Source organism: Staurois parvus, unplaced genomic scaffold, assembly GCF_062004578.1.
Source record: "Staurois parvus isolate SC_StPar_1 unplaced genomic scaffold, SC_StPar_1.0 ptg001157l, whole genome shotgun sequence".
Taxonomy (NCBI): domain Eukaryota; kingdom Metazoa; phylum Chordata; class Amphibia; order Anura; family Ranidae; genus Staurois; species Staurois parvus.
Genome location: NW_028318953.1, coordinates 41,720 through 61,593, shown reverse-complemented (window position 1 = coordinate 61,593; position 19,874 = coordinate 41,720). Strand labels below are relative to the sequence as shown.

The window sequence follows — 19,874 nt, the reverse complement described above, 5'->3', positions numbered from 1 at the left end:
GTCCATAACTATTGGGACATCTACGCAATTCTAACATTTTTGGCTCTATACACCACCACAATGGATTTGAAATGAAACGAACAAGATGTGCTTTAACTGCAGACTGTCAGCTTTAATTTGAGGGTATTTACATCCAAATCAGGTGAACGGTGTAGGAATTACAACAGTTTGCATATGTGCCTCTCACTTGTTAAGGGACCAAAAGTAATGGGACAATTGGCTTCTCAGCTGTTCCATGGCCAGGTGTGTGTTATTCCCTCATTATCCCAATTACAATGAGCACATAAAAGGTCCAGAGTTCATTTCAAGTGTGCTATTTGCATTTGGAATCTGTTGCTGTCAACTTTCAAGATGAGATCCAAAGAGCTGTCACTATCAGTGAAGCAAGCCATCATTAGGCTAAAAAAACAAAACAAACCCATCAGAGAGATAGCAAAAATATTAGGCGTGGCCAAAACAACTGTTTGGAACATTCTTAAAAAGAAGGAACGCACCAGTGAGCTCAGCAACACCAAAAGACCCGGAAGACCACGGAAAACAACTGTGGTGGATGACCGAAGAATTCTTTCCCTGGTGAAGAAAACACCCTTCACAACAGTTGGCCAGATCAAGAACACTCTCCAGGAGGTAGGTGTATGTGTGTCAAAGTCAACAATCAAGAGAAGACTTCACCAGAGTGAATACAGAGGGTTCACCACAAGATGTAAACCATTGGTGAGCCTCAAAAACAGGAAGGCCAGATTAGAGTTTGCCAAACGACATCTAAAAAAGCCTTCACCGTTCTGGAACAACATCCTATGGACAGATGAGACCAAGATCAACTTGTACCAGAGTGATGGGAAGAGAAGAGTATGGAGAAGGAAAGGAACTGCTCATGATCCTCAGCATACCACCTCATCAGTGAAGCATGGTGGTGGTAGCGTCATGGCGTGGGCATGTATGGCTGCTAATGGAACTGGTTCTCTTGTATTTATTGATGATGTGACTGCTGACAGAAGCAGCCGGATGAATTCTGAAGTGTTTCGGGCAATATTATCTGCTCATATTCAGCCAAATGCTTCAGAACTCATTGGACGTCGCTTCACAGTGCAGGTGGACAATGACCCAAAGCATACTGCAAAAGCAACCAAGGAGTTTTTTTAAGGGAAAGAAGTTAAATGTTATGCAATGGCCAAGTCAATCACCTGACCTGAATCCGATTGAGCATGCATTTCACTTGCTGAAGACAAAACTGAAAGGAGAATGCCCCAAGAACAAGCAGGAACTGAAGACAGTTGCAGTAGAGGCCTGGCAGAGCATCACCAGGGATGAAACACAGCATCTGGTGATGTCTATGCGTTCCAGACTTCAGGCTGTAATTGACTGCAAAGGATTTGCAAACAAGTATTAAAAAGTGAAAGTTTGATTTATGATTATTATTCTGTCCCATTACTTTTGGTCCCTTAACAAGTGGGAGGCACATATGCAAACTGTTGTAATTCCTACACCGTTCACCTGATTTGGATGTAAATACCCTCAAATTAAAGCTGACAGTCTGCAGTTAAAGCACATCTTGTTCGTTTCATTTCAAATCCATTGTGGTGTATAGAGCCAAAAATGTTAGAATTGTGTCAATGTCCCAATATTTATGGACCTGACTGTGTGTGTGTGTGTGTATATATATATATATACACACACACACACATAAACAGTATATGTATGTATGTACGTATCTGCTTTATCCCTTTTTAAATGAAGTAGAATTCCAGCCTAAACCTAACTAATCTTAAAAATGTCCCCTTCCCCCTCCTAACACTTATACTGACTAATCTGCGTAAAAAAGCTGTGTACACTTATCTTTTTCTTCTATGTCAGCCAGTGGCAGCTACAAGGGAGAGAAAAGAGCGCATGAAATCAGCTGGGAATTCTGGAAGCAGTAATTTCACTCATAAGCTCCCACGTTCCCAGCTGTTGTTGGCGCTCCCTCCTCTCCCCAGCAGCTGCCACAGGGGATCATGTGACCAGACCAGAGTGGGCTGATATAGGTAAGTATATACATCTTTTTTTCTTACACAGATTAGTCAGCATAGGTGTTAGGAGGGGGGAGGGAACATATTTAGGATTAGTTAGGTTATTCTGGAATTTGTGCAGTGTAGTGCTTACAATTAAAAAAACTTGCAATTTTAAAATGTCAAGCAAGACTAGTACAAATACATGATATATAAGAAAGATGGTCCTGGTCCATTAAAACGTAACATCTGATATCCATACTGCATTGCATCTCCTGATAACTACTTACTTTTGGTGTCCAGCTGGGCAGCATATTTCTGGAAGCCTCTCAGACAGACCTTTTCCCCCAACAAGGTCAAGAATTCCTCAAAAGCTGGTCCAGCGCTTTCATTGTTATACATCTCCTCCTCTGAGCTCTGGCCGGCTTTGCAGTAGAGGATGCCCACCTTGTGTTTTCTGCAGAGCTGTAGTCAGAATTATCCATCAGTACACACACACAGCCAGGAGACATTTGATGTACTGCAGACAGTTCCCAACCTATACGGCCCCACAGATCGCACAGATGTTATCCACCTGTATCTAAAATACAATCCCAGTCTGCTAGGCACCACCAAGGGAAACGTGAACAGTCAGACTGGTCGGGAGAAATTTTTTAATACAGCAGAAAAACATTTTAACTGTGCCAGCTGTCAGGACTGGATACAAGTCAGTCTGTATGCACAGTATATGACTTTCAGAGCCGATTCGCATATATATGGTGCGGGAAATGCAGTGAATTCTGAACGCTTCCCACCCCCATTGAAATTGCCCTGCATTCATGAGATCTGCCACCGATGTCAATGTCAAATTAATGACACCCCAAAACAGATCGCAAAATGCAGTGCAATTGCAAGAATCAGATCGCACAGATTCCGGTGCAGCTTAAAAATGAAAAAAAGATTCCTGTATCTTTTTTATGCAGGTGCGTTGTAAAGTGAGCCCATACAAAATGAATGGGCTCAAATCGCACTGCAAAGAATCGCATGTGATTTGAACAGGAATGTGGTATCATTTCTGTCCAAATTATATGCAATTTCCCGCACCGCTATACTGTGAATCCAGCCTTAGTAACAGATCACTACCAAAAACTGATGTGTGATTGGTCCAACTCTATAGCAAACATTACTTGAACATCCCCCCAAAAAAAAGAACCAGTAAATTAAGCTTGCATAAAGCACCTGCAATATCCAGATTTTCTTTAGTCAGAAAATTAAGTCCTACCAGATCACTGCATGCTGGCCCCTTTTGCAGAAATAGAAATGTAAAGTATTAAAAATAAGAGCCTATACTGTTTAAAACCCAGTAATACACTGTTTCACCCTGCTCTGTAGTTGCTCTCCATTTTTCAGCACTGTGCCGAAAATGTAGAAGCCGATCTGCTGAAAGCCTAAAGATTTACTGCTGCTCAGGGGCTCTGGGCTTCAGCAAAATGGCAGCCTCCAAGCAAGAAGAAACGGGAACAATACTGGAGGCAATTTTCAGCACACACCAATTTTGGTAGCATAATTATTAATGTGGAATGTACAATCCTGCAAAAGAACATTATTTTTTATCAAATTGTTATGGGTAAAGTCCCGCTTTAAAGTGGAATTCCTGCCTAGGACTATTCTTAAAAATGCCCCCCCAGGGTGAATAAAAACCTGAAAGGGGTTCTAATTCTTTCCTCACTCTATCCAAAACTAACGAAAAGGGTGGGCTATACATATACTTTATTTCTGCCTCATGCCAACCTTCAGAATACTGTATGCCAGGTTATAAATTCATGTCAGAGGTTTCTCTCTGATTGACATAAATAACTTTGTATATCTCCAGGTACACAGAAAGCAAGCCATGACATGTATTTAAACAGATTTTACACATTTTATTACTTTCTAGAAAAAGAAAAAGGTGAGCGGATACAAGGACCCTGTAAATGAAAACCCATTTGTGTTTTGCAAAGATGTTCCCTATCTCCCGAAGACATCAATAAAATAACATCCAATATATGGGCGTATGTGTGATATTTAAAAAAAAAACGGTGAAATCTTTTTTTCCTTGAAGTTTATTAAAGGAGACTGGATCAGCATAATTCTAAAACAAATGGATTATACTGCTGCCTACAGGTAAATGGACACTAGCAAACAAAGCTGTTTGTCAGCCAGATATACCCAATCTTAATTGATGAATGTATGAAGGTAAATCCTATGTAGCCCCAATAGTAATAAATCCGTGGTAATGAGGAATGGACACTTAGTATGGTTGCTGCACCTCTCCATATTGGAACTTGGGTACTTCTGTGAAATGTAAATTCTGAGAAAAGTGGGACATCCAAAAACAATCACATAAGCAGTGGGTTACACAGCAAACAAAATGCCAATAAACCCTTCAACAATAGCCCAAATGGGGTAGCTTGAAGCTCAAGAGCCGCCTGAAGGACCTTATGTCCCAAACAAACATCAGAAGAGGAATGAACACACTGCATGTGAAGGGAGACCAGACAGCAACCTTGTAAATCAGAGAAACAGATTCCAGATATTGAAGTCCAAGGAACACTTACTGATTCAGTGGGGTGCGCCTTGCCAGGAAAAGTGGAACCTTGTCTTAAGACTGAATGATGAGCTGCCTGAGCCACCCAGCAATAGTGGAACAAGAGGCAGGCGGTCTCTTACAGGGATTTTTAGGAATGACAAAATGGGGGTCAGGCCATTGGAAAGAAGTTGCAGCTGAGAGATACACTTCAACAGTTCACCCCACATCCAAACCTTGGAAGTATAAAACTGATGTATCAGTGAAGGGCAGAAAGATGGAAGCACAATGTCCTAGTTAAGGGGATAGGGAGAACCACCTTATATGTCAAGGTAGAGTGGAGGTCTGCTAGTCTTGGCGGGGATGTTGGTGGGTTTGAAAACTTGAAGCAGGGCAGAGGTTGAGCTTGAAATTCTAGCTTGTAGCACAGGACATGACATCTGAGATATGTTCAAGCCAGGTGGTGGCAAAGGGTAATAGAGGACCTCTGGTTGGGTCCAGTAAACTATGACTCACTGCACAGATGAGTACATTGCAAGTAAGCATCTTTGAAGTCTACAGAAGACAGAAAGTCTACCTGAAGTGAGGCAATGACAGATCTGGTGGATTCCATTCAGAGTTTGTGGACCTGAATGAAGATGTTTGAAGCTTTTAAGGTGCAGGATGGGGCGAATGCCCCCTTTGGGTTCAGAATTAAACAAGTTGGATTAAAACCTAAAAGTAAAAATGCAGGTCAAATAAACAGATGGAATAAATAATTTCTTAACACATTCCACATCAAACTCATAAAAGGCAAGGCAAGTGCATAGAGGAATCATCCAACCTATTGGGGCATTTGCAGTCTTCATACAGATACCGTTGAAAAAGGGTGCAAAGAGAAAGACTTTATCTTAGTGGCCCTATATGACCCAAGGCTGAAAACAACAACAAAACAACAGACTAATCCTCTAGTTTCAGGGTGATGCCTACCACATCAACGAGGACCAAAATGCTCATCTTGGGAGTAATTAGCAGTAGACTAAGTAAGCTCATCTGACAAGGATATGATCAAGAATCAGAGAGGGTAAAAATCAGATACAGAATTTTCTGAAGAGGGAACAGAAGCATGCTCATGGCCTCTTTGGTTACAGTCAGCAAATGCCTTGGAAACTTGGGTCATAAAGTCCTGTGTGAAAAAAACTAATCCAGGAGGGGCAGAGGACCCAACTACACCTAACATAGCCAAGGAAGACTCCAAAGATGTCGGTGCCATCAGTAGGTGCACTGGAAGCAGAAAGTGAGGGAATCCAGTGAGACTGGATTAGGGTAAAAAGCAAGGTCTTTCGTACCCACAAAACCTGGAAGCTGGTAAAAGGTGAGGGTCAAATGACTGTTAATGACCAAGGTCGCTGTAGACAGGTAGTAGGGACAAATCAAAGTTGCATGTGGCCCTTTGTAACAGAAGCAGCAGCTGGAAGATGCTTTCCTGAAAGAGAGTGGAGCGTGTGCAACTATCCACTCAGCGGGTGATGTGACCGCTCATTCCCACAGTATTATTCCCTTCCACATCTAAGCCAGTAGGAATCAAGATTATTATGGCGCCCGGTAAGCAATGAAAAAGTTAACAAAAGTACTAGAAAAAAAAAATATGTTCATCTTAAGAGCAGAGCTGAAGAAAAAATGTTCATCCCTCTAGGATACCAGCAAATAAATGAGTCATGATGGTGCCGGTAGGGGCCATACCATGGGCTGGTATGAATTTTTTTTTTCTGTTTGCCAGTGTCCAATTAGTCTGTAGGCAGTAGTAAAACCTGAAAGTTTAAGACTTCCTACGTTCGACAATGGGTGAGAACGAAACCTTGTTTCTGTATACAGTTTGTAATTATATATGCTTATTTCAAAAGGCGAATTGGCTTATTACAAAAAAGACAGTAAAAAAAATCTCTAAACTTGTATTACTGGCAAAAAAAACTATTAAATCTTACAGCTTTCTCTTCCAAGCACACCATACAATTCCCCTTCTACGATTGCCATCATGTTCCATCACTCAATAAACAGTTCAGTATTCTAACCACAACCCACAAGGACAAAAAATGTTCTGACATCCTCACCCCCTGTTCATCCAGTTTCAGAAGCTGCTCGGTCACTTTGGAAGAATTCATGGCCAAGCGAAGACAGTGTATATTAAGCTCTGGAAGGACAGACTCCAAGACATCCTTCAGAGGCAGCCCGCGGACAGTACCATGTTTAGCTGTGGTTGGCACAGCATCTTCATGGATCATTCCTCTCAGGGTTACCAACTGTAAAGAAGAGACACGGGAAGACACAGGCATCAGACATTCAGGCTATACAGCAACAAGCAACGCTTTAAAAACTGCCATACATGAAATACGATTCCTGAATAATATAAACATTTACACAAAGACTGAGGCAATTCCACAGTGTATTAGGTAAGAAAAATTAGATCAGGGGACCTTGGGAGAATGGCATCAACTGAGATGGCAAAAATGTTTCTGTATGACATTCTATTCATCTCTACTGATAAAGCGGATATAAAGGTAGGTACCCTGGCATGCAACATTATGTCATAAAACAGTGTTAATAGAAAAGTATGGGCAAAGCTTTTTTAGTCATACTTCTCTTGTAGGTCACAGGAGCGAATTTTCTTTTGCTCTTCTGTGACCCAGAATCAGCAGATAGTGGGCTCTAAACGGATCCTGACAATACTGTAGGGATCCACCCCATTGCCTGATTGACAGCTGGCTCAGCCTCTCAGCACACAGTTGAGTGCCAGAGCCAGCTGCACCCACCTCTTCCCGTGGCTGACACCCCAGTGAGAGTTGCAGGAGCTCTCCACTCTAAGCAGACCAAGAACAGAGTGATCAGCAGTCATGTGATCATTCAGTTCCCAGGCTTGAAGTCGACGTGGGTCAGCTGCAGCATCAAACATATGCTGCAGCATAGAAGTGAGTATGAAGGTTTTTTTTTTTACAAACCCCAAACTTCTCCTTTAAAGGTCAAACAACTTTTGCCCTACAACACTCCGCATGCCTAAAATTCCTCTACTGAAAACATCCATAGTTTTTTTGGTGGGAGTCACTGAAAACTGCTGCAGGTGTGTACAATCTCCTTTAAGTGCTTGCACATAACTGCACCAGCTTTTAGTGCCCCCATTTTTGGCAAATGCCAGGCTGTTCTGATCAGGCAAAGCCCTGACACCTCCTGGTATCAGAGCTTGCCCACTCCCACATACATTACTACTGGATCGTCATTCAATAGGCTGCTTAACTGGCCAATAGGAATGCGTGGGATGTGAGTGGCACATTTGACACTACCAGGAAGTGCCAAATATTTGCCGGGACAAGCTGACATTCAGTGTGGGTGCACTTAAAGCTCCTACAGTACGTGCAGGCATTTCTAGGTGCCTACACCTTATACGCACACTCTATTACTTTAAAGCTGAATTTCAGGTAAAGAGTTATATAAACAGTTACATTACACATTTAAAAAGTGTCTTATCTACTAATGGATTTATTTTCTGTCCAGTTGCTTTAGTGATCCATACACCTAAACAGCACAGTTAGGAAGGTGATGCCATTTTCTTTGTTAGAGCTAAGGTATACAGTGGTGCCACCTCCGTGACAGCAACCTGCTGCTCCTCCATCTCTCAGGTTGACTGTTCCTGGACAAGGGATGACAAAGTCCGAAATTAAATCAGACTGGGTGATTATGTCATATGTACTCTCCAGCGCCTCAGGATATGCACAGCCAAAAGGGAAGCCAAGGGTACCAGGACAGCGACAACCAAAAGGAAATGTTCCAGGGGTGCAGCCCTCCTCAGACGGGGAAATCAGCCACTGGATAGAGAGAAAACAGGGGGTGCACACACCTAGTGCATTATCCAAGGTTTATTGTAGGAATTAAATCATAAAAACATACTCACAGACGAAGCATGTATCTAAAAAGCATAGAAATGACAATAGAATGACAATGGCCTCAACGGCGGGCAAGGTGTTCTCACAGTCAGTGCGGTCAAATGGCTGACGCATTTCGGGGACGAATCCCTTTCCTCAGAGCTGATGACCAACCTCTGATGCTGATATATGATGAATGGAAAGTAAAGTAAGAGCCCTGCTGTTGATGCCTGAGTGGGATGGTGTGGGAGTGTGCTTTATGCCTGTGGCATCAACAGCAGGGCTCTTACTTTACTTTCCATTCATTGTGCATCAGCATCAGAGGTTGGTCATCAGCTCTGAGGAAAGGGATTCGCGTCAACCATTTGACCGCACTGACAGTGAGAACACCTTGCCCGCCGTTGTGACCATTGTCATTTTTCTATGCTTTTTAGATACATGCTTCGTCTGTGAGTATGTTTTTATGATTTAATTCCTACAATAAACCTTGGATAATGCACTAGGTGTGTGCGCCACCTGTTTTCTCTCTATTGGGTGATTATGTCAGTTGTAGGCAAATTTACTAAAACTGGAACATGAAAAATCTGGTGCAGCTCTACAAAGAAACCAAACAGCTTTCAGGTTTTATTTCCAAATCTTAATTAAACAAGCTGAAGTCATAAGCTGATTGGCTACCATTCACCAGATTCTGAGTGCTCCAGTTTTAGTAACCCCCCCTCCTTATAAGCAACTACATAACTTTTTTAAAATATTATTTCTACCTGGATTTTGGCTTCAAACACGTATAGATGGATTACCCACTGCAGCAAGATCAAGGAAGAGACAAATCATAAAGAAGGAAAGGATTCAGGGGAAGAAATGTCACCATCATTAGATGTTCTTCGTAGTGTACCAATGCCATTATTCTAAACAATAGCTTCAAAGGAAGTAACTGGTTCATTGATAGATTAATGGACGTGTTTTAACTTTGTGATGAGTGACGCTGGCCACACACAGCCTGATATGTGTAAGTACAGATTTTATTGCAGCACCACTTGAGACAATCAGATTCTCAAGGTAAAGAAAGGACGAAGGAGCAGAAATCTCTATTACTGTATACAAAAATGTTTCAACAAATTCAAAATCTTTTTGATTCCTTGATTCTCCCTATAGTAAAGAAAAGAGTCTTTATACTAAGTGTTATGTTGCCTGAATCAGGGATAAATAATGCAGAGGGTACAGTGATCCTTACATGCATGTGTACATATTTCACCACACAACATTCTTGGTGGGAAATGTGTCGCATGTATGACAACCCTAGTTCAGATTTCCAGAACTACATACGTCATGGAGATGATCCAGCATGCACTTGCACTCCTGACTTCATATGCATGGCTGTAGTAAAAGTGGTTGTAAACCACAGACATGAAATATGAACAATGCATATCCTTCTATAGTGTATACTTGTCTCAATCCAGAGCACCAAATGTCATTTTTGTCTGCTGCTTCATTCCTTTGCTATCAGCATGAGTCATTTCAGAAACATTTTCCTGACACCAAGAGAAAAATGGTGACACTGGAGGGAGCTCCAGCAGATTGACAGCCTCAGCTCTGTTCATGTGAGCTGCATGGAGGAGTGTGTATCCCTTCCCTCCAATCAGCTCCCTGAGCTCTGCAGTTTGTAGTTTCAGCTCCCCGCCCCCTTTTTTCTGACCTCCCACACCAGCTTTATAAACTCAGCACTTTGAATGGATGTAGAGAAGAGAAGACTGCAAATAAACAAGTACAACTTATGTAGGAGGATTTGTTTGATCTCTGTGTATCACCTGAGATCAGTCACTTCACTGGGTATATGTGAGGGTTTCCAACCACTTGAAACATGAACTTCAGACAAATGGCTAAAACAGATTAAACACATATATGGCAGCTGTCCTGCATAGCATAGGATTTGTATATCAACCTACTCCAGGGATTTACACAGTTCTAGCAAACCACACAGCCAGCCTGTTGAATTGATTTTTCCATGAGACAATTAAGCAGTCTGTGACTGGCCAGTAAAGGAGCAGCAACAAACTAAGGTGGTCATCTCTCTGATCTCTCCTGCTGCCAGCTTGTTCCATTTTAGCACATGTGAATGCAGCACAACTGAATGGCCAAGTATAGCCTATCCCTCAACCAGTCTCAGAGCTTCTGTACAAGGCATTACAGAAGGTTGAAAACAAGCCAAACTCAGACATTTATACCAGTCACATACCTATTCATTGGTCTATTAATATTTACCTGGATTTCAGCTTATAGCTATCACTGAGGCTCACTGAGACCCCTAGGATCAGAAGTACGAACCTTTCAATATCCACCCACTTGAAAACAAGTCAAATCATATTATGTGTACTTTTAAAAGATAAGTTCACCTTTGGGAACATGTTCCATGTTCCACTCATTTTTGGGTGGAACATGTAACATTTTCCTAATGCTGCAGCTGCTGCCCAATGCCCCCCTCCCTGTGACAGCAGTACAGGGAGAAGTTCCCCATACTGGATGTCCCTTTTTAAAAGCAGCGTGGGCGGAGAGTTCCGTGAATGAATAAACTACAAGTCCGGACAGCTTGTAGTTCACAATGAAGTAGCACAGTGCTGTGGAGCACCATGGCAGTTCACCGATTCTTCCTGTCAATATATATCTGCTTGCCCGTACATCCTGTACTGACAGGTCTACTGGAGACCTGCATGGCACCAGTGATCTGCTGACCGTGGGTGCAATCCTTTAGGCTTTATGTACACTGCTGCTCCTAAACGTGAGTTTAGGGGCTTTTTGCCCAAGTGTCCATGTATACATAGACTTTTACCAGAGCAGCAGAGTTTAGGAGCAGCAGAGTTTAGGAGCAGTTAAATGTTCCTCTCCCGAATACAGAAGAATTGTGTTCAGGAGAGAAACATTTTGGCCAAAAAAGCTAAACGCAGCAAAAACGTTTGTAAACACATTTAAACGTTAGCACTTTGGCATTTATTCATGTCAATGGAAAATACTCTGGCCAATCAAATTAATAAATGTCCAAGTGCTAAATGTGGGTAAACGCAGCCAAACGCGTTACAGTGTTTACACGGGTTTACTGTTTTTCTGCTGCCAGGAGAGCTAAACGGCTAGGGGAGATCATATGAGGCCTTAGAGGCTCCTGGAACCAAAAATAATAAACGCAATTTTTTTACCTGTAAAAAAATATGCATTTATTATTTGTCAAAACTTATCCTAAAGAGTCGGTTCACACTATAGAAACTTAGTCTAGATGCGTTCCGGAATACGTGAAGGAAAAGAAGTGGAATATTCTGCAATGGCCGAGTCAATCACCTGATCTGAACCCAATTGAGCATGCATTTCACTTGCTGAAGGCAAAACTAAAGGCAGAAAGACCCACAAAGAACAACTGAAGGCAGTTAGAGCCTGGCAAAGCATCAGAAAGGAGGAAACCCAGTCTTTGGTAATGTCCATGGGTTCCACACTTCAGGCAGTCATTGCCAGTAAAGGATTCTCAACAAAATATTACAAATGAACATTTTATTTATGATTGCATTCAATTGTCCAATTACTTTTGGTCCCTTGAAAAAGAGGGGATGGCTATTCTTAAGAGCTGTAATTCCTAAACCCTTCCTCCAATTTGGATGTACATACCCTCAAATTAAACCTGAGAGTCTGCAATTTCAGCCTATATCCATTATATAACTAAAGCTTGAATATATTTTGGTAAATATCTGAAAAAATCAAAAATTGTGCCTGTGTCCAAATATATATGGACCTAATTGTATAACGTTCTGTGTGTTTTGGATGCAGAAAAAAAGCAACTGAAACGCATGTAGTGTGAATTGGCCCTTAAAGATGAACTCCAGGTAGATAAAAATGACACAAACCAACCTAGGGCTATATTTTATCAATACATCATATTTTTTAATGTAATCAATGTAAGTACATGAATTTGACTTGGTATCATTCTCTTGCAGAGAGAGCAGAACACAGACGTGAAGAGCCAGCCAATTGACTGTGCCAACCAACAGAAAGATGAACTCATCAGTCTACTGCTTCTCTTTCACTGTCCAGTCACAGGCTGGGAAAGGGACAGGACCTACTTGCAATTTTTTTAAAAAACTAAAACAGAGAAAATCAGGTTTTCTTCCCCTCCAGGAAGGACTGTTTGTGCCTGGATGGAGAGAAATACATACAATATTCACTCATATATGTAGAAACACTCAAATATATATTTAAACTGTGTATTTAGCCATTTGTCTGACGTACAGCTTTAAAGAGTAACTCCACTTCCATGGGAAAAAATAGAAAAAACACCCCAAAACAATGTAACATACAATTCCTACTCAAGTCATACTGTAATTAAATCCACACTGTTATTAAATATGACCTTTCCTCTTCAGCCTGCAGACCTGTATTTTTTTTGTAAATGCAAGATGTGTACTGCTTCTCTTTCACTGTCCAGTCACAGGCTGGGAAAGGGACAGGACCTACTTGCAATTTTTTTTAAAAACTAAAACAGAGAAAATCAGGTTTTCTTCCCCTCCAGGAAGGACTGTTTGTGCCTGGATGGAGAGAAATACATACAATATTCACTCATATATGTAGAAACACTCAAATATATATTTAAACTGTGTATTTAGCCATTTGTCTGAAGTACAGCTTTAAAGAGTAACTCCACTTTCATGGGAAAAAATAGAAAAAACACCCCAAAACAATGTAACATACAATTCCTACACAAGTCATACTGTAATTAAATCCACACTGTTATTAAATATGACCTTTCCTCTTCAGCCTGCAGACCTGTATTTTTTTTGTAAATGCCTGTAACCTGGAAGCATTCTGATTCTGTATAAAGATTGTGTACAGAATGCCCACCAGAAATGTCATTTCCTGCTTTGTGTGACTGGCTCACTGATTTTCCCAAAAGTCTGCATGAAGATAAAAGTCAAATTTTGGGCATCCCCTGCAACAAAAAGTTAATTTTTTTGTGAGGCGCTCCCAAGGAAATATCACATCTAAAAGGGGTACATACCCTGCCATTTTCCTCATTAGAACCCAGCAAGTGCATCAGCTGATTATTATGAAACCACTCCTATTCCCATTAACAATTATTGTACTCCTTTTTCAATTGCTTGGTAACACAAATTGCTAATCAGCCAATCACATGGCAGCAACTCAAAAAATGTAGGCATCTAGACATGGTGAAGAAGACTTGCTGAAGTTCAAACAGAGCATCAGAAAGGGGATTTAATCAACTTTGAATGTGGCGTGGTTGTTGGTGCCAGATGGGCCAGTCTGATTATTTTAAAAACTGCTGATCTACTGGGATTTTCACCCACAACCATCTCTCGGGTTTACAGAGAATGGTCCAAAAAAGAGAAAATATCCAGTGAGTGGCAGTTGTGTGGATGAAAATGCCTTGTTGAGGTCAGAGATCAGAGTAGAATGGGCAGACTGGTTGCTGTGACATTCAGATGGTAGGGTCAGAATTTGGCGTAAACAACATGAGAGCATGGATCCATCCTGCCTTGTATCAATGGTTCAGGCTGGTGATGGTGGTGTAATGGTGTGGGGGATATTTTCTTGGCTCTAGCAAGGTGTACCTAATAAAGTGGCCGGTGAGTATATTTCTTCACAATAACAAAAGATAAGAATCTGCAACAAAGTTTGTTAAGATCCCTGCAATGTACGTAGATCCCCCAGAGGGGAATGTTTTTCATTTTTCTCAACAAACGTGGCGGTACGTTTAAACTCTGCTATGATAGCTTCTTCTCAGAATCTGACACCAAGAACCTCACAGTGTCCTTACCTCGCTGGTTCTGAAGATGATCCTGTACTGGTATTGTGGTCCATGCTCCTTGCTGTCTTCCAGTTTGTCTCTTTTCAGACTCACAGCAACAGGACCCAACTTCTCGTCTACTCCAAAATAATTACAGTGTTCTGGAAAACAAGTTCACATTTCATTTACTTCAAATCCATATGCTCTACTCTGTGATCCAGCTAAAACAATAAACATCCAGTGACTGGTCTGTGTTCTCACCACTTCATCTTGCTGAGAACATTCCTCTGTAAAGTGAAATCACAGGATTTCCGCTATTGTGGCTCACAGCTATAATGGCAATCTATAAGTGGCCGAGTCTTAAGCTGGCCCATACATGGTTCTAAATTCTGCCGGTTCAGAAGGGAAGGGACAAATTTTGATCCATGAATGGGCACCATAGTAGCCTGTCGGGTTTTCCCTCGAACAATTAGTGCCAACGGCCTTGGCCGACAACACTAATCATTGTGTTCTTCCGGCAGGGTAAGCTCCCGGCACTCCCCAATGACAGAACACATTGGCGCTGCAGGAGGGATTCCCCCATCAACACTGACTGTGTTGATGGGGAATCAAGCAATTTTCTTTTCTTTCAGCCCTGGTAGAAGGAAAGAAAATTACATAATCTATGGCCTCCCTTACTCACACAGACCTTTGTCTACTACATGGAGGATTGTGGAATATTGGGAACTACTAAATAAATTGGGGTGTTGTGGAAAGCAGGGGGCATGGGCAAGATATACTCTTCTATTGCTAGAAAAGGGATACAATGTACCCATCGGCCATCAAGTCTTGAACCTCCATTTGAAACATCTCAAGTGAGGTCCTCATCAATCTACAGTCTGGATTTTATCCCAATTTAGAGCTGTACATCATTCCACCAAGTACTGCACACAGCTGTATGGGATGGGAGTGGGGGGTTCCAATGTTGATCTAAAGACACTGTAAAAGCAAAAAAAAATTGCCCACTGTAGTACAACTGAAAGGTGTTTAAACCATTAAGGCCCCGTTCCCACTTGGGCATTTTGTAGCTTGCAGCTCGAAGCTCAAAAACGCCCAACAAGCAAAAACCGCATGTTTTCAATAGCCCTTGTTCACACCTTAGCGTCTTGTCACTTGTAGCAAAATACCTGTTGCTCAAAAAAAGTACACAAGCTACTTTTCAGGCAGAATTGAGCATTTTAGGTCCCATAGACTTCAATGGAAACACCCAAAACACTTGATTTGAGTGTTTTTTCAGCTGTTTTTTAAGCTATGTTAACTGATCTCCTCCCACTTTTGATTTCCATTGGCTAAAACAAAAAGGCTGAAGCTTGAATACACAGGTAATACATTAGTAATACTCTTCTAAAAATGTCTGTAAAATTAGCAAAAATGCTCAAAAAAGCTCCTGAAAATCGCTCTGCTCAGGTCTGAATGCAGCATAAGGCTACCTTCACACTGATCTGAGGCAAAAACGCATATACATTTTTGCTTCATTTTTACTGCATTTACAGTGCGTTTTTTAAAAGGACATGTGACTCCAAAAAAATACACCAAAAACGCAACGTAGGTGCATTTTTGATGAATTTATGGCACATTTTCCATTAAGTTCCATGTAGAGGTGAACTGGCCTGCAACGGAGCAGTGTGAACAGGAGAATATGGTATATGGTCACACACAGGGGCGGACTGACCATTTGGAAACTCGGGCACTGCCCGAAGGCCCAGGGTCAGTAGGGGGCCCCATGAGATGCCCCTGCTACCTTTTTCATAGGCTTTTTTGAGTTTGGGGAAGGACACAGGGGCCCCATGATCCCCTATTGCCCAGGGGCCCCATGAGTTGTCAGTCCGCCCCTGGTTACACAATTTTCTTCCTCTTTTTTTTAAAGCAAAAGCGGGAGAAAAATTGATCAATGGGAAACCAGCCTAAAAGTTTTCCTTTACCATCTACAGAAAGAAGTCGTATCTTGATATTCTAATTCGGAGCCCATACATTCCAGGAGACAAGGCCAGGTAAACAATTTACTAATAGTTACAGTTGTTCATTAAAGGATATCAACATGCTAATTAGAAAAGCAAACCATTTATACTTTTTTCTTTGGGAGAAAATCAGGTCAAGGTCTTAAATATAATCTGCTAAACTATCAACAGTGTTGCACAGAGCTGCTATTCGGGAGGCTGCATCAATATTGTTAAAAGCAATCCATTAGGGAATCAATGCCTCGTAGGTCATGTTATGTTGGTTATGGGGATATGTGAAGGCTGCAGTCAAATTAATAACAGTACAGCCCAGAGATATGGTTGTTCTCAGGGGATGAATATGATGGGGATTCCTCCAACTGCGAACGCTCCAAAAGACATGGAGATTCATTAAAAGATCAATGTACTGGTGTAGACGGTAAACTAGTACAGGAAAGTGAAGCCAAAAACACAAAATGACAAGAAATTTGATGTAGCGCTAATAAATAGTCAGTTCACCCAATGGTGATACTTCAGCTTTGGTTAGATGCAGGAGGGCTAAAGAGAAACCCTGAAAAGCTAGGAAATAAATAATATAGCTGAAAAATACGTATATTTTGTGTGCCAAGTTTTCTTGTTTGGCACCCCAGCCATCTTGGAAAAGTGACTGAAGCTGTATCGGGGTATTATTATTATTATTATACAGTATTTATATAGTGCCAAAGGGTATGCTCAGCGCTGTACATTATAGTGGGGGACAGAACATGAGACAATACAGTAACAATACACTACATGAGGGGTTCGAGGGCCCTGCTCTTTCGAGCTTACAATCTAGGAGGGAGGGGAAGGTGGCACAGGAGGAGATGGCTGTGGGGGATGGAGTGGTGGGTGGAGTGGAGAAGGTTGTTAGGTGAGGTCGGGCGTCAGGTGAGGTTGGGGTAGGCTTCCCTGAAGAGGAGGGTTTTCAGGGTGCGCCTGAAGGTGAGGAGGGTAGGTGACAGTCTGATGGATTGGGGTAGGGAGTTTCAGAGAATGGGGGAAGTCCTGGAGAAGTCCTGTAATCGGGCGTGGGAGGAGGAGACCAGGGAGCTAGAGAGCAGGAGGTCCTGTGAGGAGCGGAGGGCACGGGTAGGGTAGTATTTGGGTATCAGGTCAGTTATGTAGTTTGGGGCGGCGTTGTGAATGGCCTTGTAGGTCAGGGTTAGCAGCTTGAACTTGATGCGTTGGGCAATCGGGAGCCAATGAAGGGATTGGCAGACGGGGGAGGCAGATGTGGAGCGCTTGGTGAGGTGGATGAGTCTGGCCGCTGAGTTTAGGATCGACTGGAGTGGGGATAGCGTTCATTTGGGTAGGCCAGTGAGAAGGGAGTTGCAATAGTCCAGGCGTGAGATGATGAGGGAGTGTACGAGTTGTTTGGTGGTGTCTGGGGTGAGGAATGTGCGTATCTTGGATAAGATACAGGGTAATACCAATTTTCAATAGCCAGATATCTGCATTTTTGGTGCAGGCATGGACTAGTCGGTTCACCTTTTATGTTCCTTGGTATGCTCCTAGGCCTTTAGGCTTAGGCAACTTACACGGAACGACGGCTCCTACCGTGTGGTTGGTCATTAGAAGTACTGCCAAAATGTGTAGTAGCACATGATTTCACTCATGCCTACATGACTTGTTCTTAGTTGTAAAATAATATAAAAAAATAGTCAAAATGTCCCAAAATTATATCCAAAATATATAATATGGATATAATTTTGGGACATTTTGATTATTATTTTTTATATTTTATATTTTATTTTATTTATTGATTATTATTTATTTATTTTTGGTATTGGGGTAGAAGTTTTTTCTATATGTATAAGAGAAGGTTGGTTATATTGATTTACTTTCAAGGGTGAAAGTATTACTTTTCTTGAAGGTGTTTAGAAGTAAGTATTTATTAGTTAGTAAAGTGTGCAGAGGTATTTATTGATTGTTCTTAGTTGTCTATCCAGAAATATGAACACAGCATTTCCCTCTATAGTGTGTTCTTGTCTCAATCCAGAGCACCAAGTGTCATTTTTGCATGCTGCTTCGGTTCTCTATCAGCATGAATCACTTCTGACAAGTTTTCCTGACAAAGAGAAAAATGGTGACAGGGGAGGGACCTCCAGCAGATTGGCAGCCTCATCTCTCTTCCTGTGAGCTGTGTGAAGGGGGTGTGTTTCTTCCCTCCAACCAGCTCTCAGAGCTCTCCACACTGAACTCTGTAGTGTGTCATTTCAGCTCTCCACCCCCTTTTTCTGAACTTCCAGGCAAGCTTTATAAACTCAGCAGTTTGAACAGATGTAGAGAAGAGACTGCAGACAAACCCAGAAGTGTCCAGAACCACTCTGGAGCGCATGAGGGGCGCAGAAAGGGAAATGACCTCACACTGGGAAGATCTTGCAGTGGAGGAGCATTGTTACTCATTTCAGAGCATCCAAACTCCTTTTTCAAGCCACAGAAATTTATGAGACTACTACTATTTATAGTAGAACAATAAGGCTCAGGGGAAACCTCTATTGAGCTAAACCAGTCTCAAAACATAATGACAGAGAGATTTAGCTCAATAGAAGCTTCAGCTGAGCCTTGCTGCCCTCTGATAAATAATAGTAGTCCCATGTGTTTCTATGGCTTGGGAAAGGAGCTTGGATACTCCAAAACACGTAGCTACACCCCTCCCCCGCAGGATCTTCCATGTGTGGCGTTATGTCCACTTCCATGCCCCTTATGTGTTCCAGAGTGGCTCTAAAGACTTCCAGGTTTGTCCCTCAGTGTCCAGTCCACAGAGCTGGCAGCCGCAGGGTCTTACACAGTGGAGAAATGTACTACCGAGTCGCACAGCAGTGTTTTATTAATGAGCAAGTTTTATTCTTACCGAGTTGCCAATTGTCTTAAATAAACGGAATATATTTTTAATACTACACTTAGTTGGCGCTCCCTGTTTTCCTTTTGTATATTCACAGAGACTATTTTTATCTCCTAGATTGTAAGCTCCAAGGATCAGGGTCCTCCTTTCCCTCTTGTATTGAACTGTATTGTCTCCTGTTATATTGTAAAGCGCTGAGCAAACTGTTGGCACCATATAAATCCTGTATAATAATAATAATATCTCTTTGGTGGAGCAGCCATAAGTGTATTGGACTATCTTATCCACATACTATAGAGACTTTTGTTTGGACTCTCTACTTTTCCCTGTTTAGATGGTTTCTACTCATTTTTAGTTTGGTGACCTGGTGGTGTTTCACCCCTTAAGCACCCTTTACTGTTACTCTACTTTGTAGGTGTTTTATGTACTCTTTGTTACAGAGAATGCAGCAAGAGCAATGAGACACTGATTAAAGCCATGTACTCCGATGGCATCCCTCAGAAGTACAAGAAACCAGTGGGCATCCAACCACAAAATAAAATATTAGTTTCAGGCAAATAAATCCTTTATCAGAAGTGTGATAGACACACTTGTACATATATAAAGGCACAGTATTACGAAGTCCCAGCTGGTGAGAGCGATTTTGCTGTAGTTGTTTCCCAAATTAATGCTAACACTGTGCTAATTACCACATCTGACAGGCATCCTTCTCTCCGGAGACGTGCTGTATTCATAAAATCTATAATAGGAACGGTCCCCCATGCCTTCACAGCTATTAGGAAGCTTGCTCAATAATAAAGGGACATTATCTT

The 19,874-nt window shown here is 41.8% G+C and overlaps 1 protein-coding gene across 3 annotated transcripts in view; it reads right to left on the bottom strand.

Annotated features, from left to right (window-relative positions):
• SIPA1L3 (signal induced proliferation associated 1 like 3) overlaps positions 1–19,874 on the bottom strand; it is a 109,551-nt gene that overhangs the window by 78,776 nt on the left and 10,901 nt on the right. For all 3 annotated transcript variants that reach the window (XM_089659433.1, XM_089659434.1, XM_089659435.1), the window contains exons 3-5: positions 14,233–14,363; positions 6,624–6,812; positions 2,279–2,453 (exon numbers count right to left, since the gene is read on the bottom strand). In XM_089659433.1, coding sequence (XP_089515559.1) covers positions 2,279–2,453; positions 6,624–6,812; positions 14,233–14,363 — 495 coding nt within the window. The remainder of the gene's footprint in view (positions 1–2,278; positions 2,454–6,623; positions 6,813–14,232; positions 14,364–19,874) is intronic.